The sequence below is a fragment of the Pinus tabuliformis genome, chromosome J (assembly GCF_031772625.1).
Source record: "Pinus tabuliformis cultivar Carrire ecotype Pingquan chromosome J, CPIR1, whole genome shotgun sequence".
NCBI lineage: Eukaryota > Viridiplantae > Streptophyta > Pinopsida > Pinales > Pinaceae > Pinus > Pinus tabuliformis.
The window spans coordinates 1152202266-1152207081 of record NC_142295.1 but is presented as its reverse complement, the minus strand read 5'-3'; the positions used below and the strand labels follow the sequence as shown (position 1 = coordinate 1152207081).

The following is a 4816-nucleotide window of genomic DNA, read 5'->3' as shown; positions in this document are numbered from 1 at the left end:
AAACTTGTAATAACGGCAATAACTTGCAGTCTTAGATAGTAAACAACCAACAAGAATTTGCCGGTTAACCTTTTGAAACGTGTAAAGTCAATAGAGGCTCTAAATATAAATAACTTCCAATTTAAGTTACTAAATGGAACCAGCGAACTTGACTACACGCAGAATTGATCTACTTGCAGATCTGACAAATTAAAAACAGAGAATAACAGAACAGACCACAGACAAAAACTAGAATAACACAGGTCTGCAAACAATATCACTAACTTTATTATGAAGAAGAGATGAGCATTTTATAAACAATGCAATCATTCTCTTTATTACAGAAGATAAAATCAAACTGCATAATTAGATAAAGCCAATAATCCTTTTTCCTAGTTTTTTTAGATGTTTCCCTCTTTTCTATGCTTGGATGTTTTCAATGAAATAGTAAGCTTTTTCTTGGTTGCCCAATCAGTGAGATGTTGCTGATTTTTGTGTTCTTTCTGGTTGCCCAATTCCTCCCTGTTTAGATCAGGAAGCGTCCCCGCTTCCTCCACCAACTGAGGGAAATTGCGTTGCAATGTTTCTGCATTGATCCATTTTGCCTGTGCACGTGGATCTGTCAGGATATCTGTAGCTCTTTCCAGAACAGCTTTTAGAACCACCGATGCCCCATCACCAGTAGAACTTCCAAGAGGACGAAGTGGTGGTTGCTCGGAAGAACAAACTACTGCTGTCAAACAAGCAATAAGGGCATCTAAATCCATGTTGAAAACACACAGAGCCACAGTCTTAGCAAGCCCAACTGTAGCACTGGGATCTGGAGTTAAGCTACCAAACAAAAAACGCAAATGACGAAAAACTGCCATGGAGACAATTCGTGCAAGTTCACTTCCAGGTGTGAGAAGCTGAAGGTATTTTGATATAAGTTTTCTCCCTTTGGGAAGAGAAACCAGGCGTAGAAAAACAAGGTCATCTTTTGGAGCCAACCCAATTGGATGGCCACCCTCTGCTCCAAGAGGATCAACTAAGTGCAGAGAAGCTGCTAATCCTTCCAACAGAATCTGCCGCCTTCTTTTTAATTGGGCCCCACCATCTTGTAGTTGAGATACTTGCAAAAACCGATCAATATCATCCACATCAAGAAGAAGGCACAGCCCATCCTCAATAACAATCCTTGCAGCCAGCATTGGTTCCTGTTCAAGGGGTCTCTCAGTGGCCTTGGGTTCATTTACATTATCACCTGTGGCATTTGGTGTTGAAGGAGCGTCCACTTCCAGAAGTGGACGAGGCCTGCGAATAGAAGAAAATGGCACTCTTCCCAGTGCCTCTACCTGAAGATAAGCATGTGGCTCTGCTACAGCTTTTGTTCGCGGTGGCAATTCACGTAGAGAAGATGGTGCAAACTGACTTTTTCCTCGAGAACCAGTAGCATTCTTTGCTTGCACAGCCTGATGATAATAATCATCAACATAGGGATCACTGGTGTGAGTTGCAGCAAGCTGCATGCGAACAATGCTCTCGATTTCTTCTGCAGACATATACTTTGATCGGAACTGTGGCCAGCCATTATTAGACCTACCTGACTGGCTGTGCGTATCTGAATTCTGTTGGCTATTACGCTGATTTTGCTTTCCACGTTGTTGAGACTTACTACGCTGATCCCTAAAATCCCCACCCAAAAATGCCTCATTGTATCTGTGCATGGCAGGTGGAGGATGTGAATTGAATACTTGTTGAGTTGGCACAGGAGGAAAATGAGGAACACCACTCTGCATTGCCTGAAATCTTTGCTGCTGCAGCAATGCCTGTGCTTGTGCAGGCAACATAGCATTGGGTTGGGGCATTTGCTGATGCATCATATTAGTCATAATCCCCGATGGCCCTCCTGGTCGCATATTAGATTGATTCAACCAGTGGCCTTGCTGAGGCCGTGTACCCATTACATGACCTGAAGAGTTGTATTGAGGCATCCCTCCTCCATATTGGATCACAGAAGGCAGAATTCCTCCTGTATCAGAAGGCAGAATTCCTCCATATTGGATCACAGAAGGCAGAAGGTTTTTAACAGTGGCTTTATTAAGGGTTCGATAGTCTGTCACGAGGCGCCATTCAGAAGTATCTTTTTTGGGAATACTAAAAGCTAGAGATGCATATGGCGAGGATGACGTCTGAATATGACCGGATGTCAACAATTCTTCAATTTGGCGTTCTATCTCAGTTGCCTCTCGAGGAGCAAGGCGATAAGATGGGGCATTGGGTAAGGAAGCGCCAGGAACAAGATCAATGTGGTGTTCAACAGAGCGTGCTGGAGGCAGCCCTGTGGGTTGGGTGAAGACAGCTGCAGATTCATGGAGTAGAGGAGCCATTGAAGGAGGGACTGGATTGGTGAGGTTCTCTGGCTTGACAGGGCGAACCAAGCACAAAGAAACATCTTGGTTTAAATTGACTCTTATAATGGGAGCTTTGCCAATGGAAGGTTGGGTTGATGTGCTAGCTGAGGATGTGAGCACATAGGTGCGCCCATCGTGCTGCAAGTGGTATTGGTGATCTGTAGCATGATAAACAGCATGTCGAGCCTCTTGGTATGGAATTCCTAGCAATAAATCAGCACAATCTAGAGGAGAAACATCACATATCACAGTATCACGAAAAGGCCCAATAGCAAAGGTGACAGCACAACATTGTGAGATGGTAAGACGAGGACCGTCCTTTCTGACCCAACCGAGCTGATACGGGTGGGGGTGAGGAGTGGTGGGAAGGCAAAGGTGTTCAACTAAGTCTTGTGACACAAGATTCTTTTGACTCCCATTGTCAAGAATAAGCGTGGCCAACTCATGTTTGATTTGACAATTATGGGTAAACAAAGGCGTAACAGAGGTGTTTGTTGCATTAGCAGTCATGAGGATGAGAGAGGGGTCCACTTCTGTCGGATTTTCGAGAGAAATAGCTGGAAGTGGGGTAGTGGCCTTTGGTTGTTCGACCTCTGTAAAAAGAGTTTTCTGGGGGCGGAGATTTTTCAATACTCGACAATCTGCAGAAGCATGTGAGTTGGTCTTGTGAAATGTGCACCAGGGGGTGCGGTGAGGTGTGGGGGATGAGGCAGAGGCGACATTAGAAGAATCAAAGGAAGATGGACCATTTCTGGTCTCTGGATATCGGATTCGAGTACCCACTTTGCGTTCCACCGCCAGGGCCCGAATAAAGGCCTTGTCTAATGAAGCACTATCAAACAATTCAACTTCACGACGAAGAAGCATTAGCAAACCAGAATTAAATTTGATAATTAGTACCTCGTCTGGATCGGATATATGGAGTTGAATGCGCAACTTGCAGAAGACATCAATGTAGGCTTGCACTGATTGATTGGGTAGTTGTCGAAGCTGCAACCATTTGGCAAGGAGATTTTGTATATATCCTGGAGGATAGAAGCGTTCACGTAAGGCCTCGCAAAAGAGATTCCAAGATGTGCTAGGCTGGTTCGCGGCTTGTTCTCCAAGTTCCACAACCAAGGACATATTCTCAAGATGAGTATCCCACCATGTTTGTGCTAGGCCTTCCAATTGTAGACTGGCGATCTGAAGTTTCATCTCCTCCTCCATTGTTGGACAGGTTCTAAAATAGTTGGAGAGGCTGCGGATCCAAGAATCAACAGCCTCACCATTCATTTGCCCTGAGAATTTGGGCAGTTGAAAGCGTGTATCAAGCTGCATTTGCCCTGGAGGGCGTTGTTGTTGTTGCAGCGTAATTAGCTCTTGAAGAGCCCTAGCTAAATCATTCACTGGAGAGTGCATGATTGGAGTGAAATGTATGACCCTTAAAAAAAAAAATCTTCGAACAGGTGGATGGCTTCCAAGAACTTACGCTCTGATACCAATTGATCTACTTGCAGATCTGACAAATTAAAAACAGAGAATAACAGAACAGACCACAGACAAAAACTAGAATAACACAGGTCTGCAAAGCAATATCACTAACTTTATTATGAAGAAGAGATGAGCATTTTATAAACAATGCAATCATTCTCTTTATTACAGAAGATAAAATCAAACTGCATAATTAGATAAAGCCAATAATCCTTTTTCCTAGTTTTTTTAGATGTTTCCCTCTTTTCTATGCTTGGATGTTTTCAATGAAATAGTAAGCTTTTTCTTGGTTGCCCAATCAGTGAGATGTTGCTGATTTTTGTGTTCTTTCTGGTTGCCCAAGAATACTCACCGACGCGCAATCAACTCGGAAATTTTAAAAGTCAGCCTCCAATCTTCAGCGAAGATTGAATTAAGGCAAGCGGTATGGTCGGCGGCAGAGTAGTAAATTGATTATTGAATATCATAAAAATATTCGAAGAGCACTGCGTTCTGAATGCACAGATACTGAAGAAATTCATTAAAGAATCGATGATGCCGCCATTAGTGGACAAGGCGGAGTGAATTAAGGTTTCCCTCCGCGTTTGTGCCTCCAAAGCGGCCACAAACTATTATTCTATATTAGATTAAGATTAGATTACTTCCACAACCACATTAAAACAATAAGGGGAGAAGAAGAACAGCAGTGGAGGAAGCATCGAAGCAGCAGAAACAACACCAGCGAATGATAAGAAACGAAGCAATACAGAACTGACGATGAGATTCAGTCGAATAAATGAAAATAAAAATCACTTCAAATATTCGAATCCACACCAAGGCAGAGGTAAACCTCGCTCTGATACCAACTGTTAGAGAACTAATAAACTTAAACAACGATTCTGCATGCGGAAAGAACTGAAAAGAATCACTGAAACTTAATGCCCAGGGATACGGATTACCTCCAGCCATTGGTGAAACTGTTGATGCAATTT

At 43.2% G+C, this 4816-nt stretch overlaps 1 protein-coding gene across 1 annotated transcript; it reads right to left on the bottom strand.

The window, feature by feature from the left end:
• Positions 1-239: 239 nt before the first annotated feature.
• Positions 240-3801, bottom strand: LOC149231167 (uncharacterized). Its single transcript, XM_089379136.1, has one exon. It carries the CDS (start codon positions 3771-3773, stop codon positions 381-383), a length of 3393 nt encoding a protein of 1130 aa, XP_089235262.1. The 5' UTR covers positions 3774-3801; the 3' UTR covers positions 240-380.
• Positions 3802-4816: the final 1015 nt, after the last annotated feature.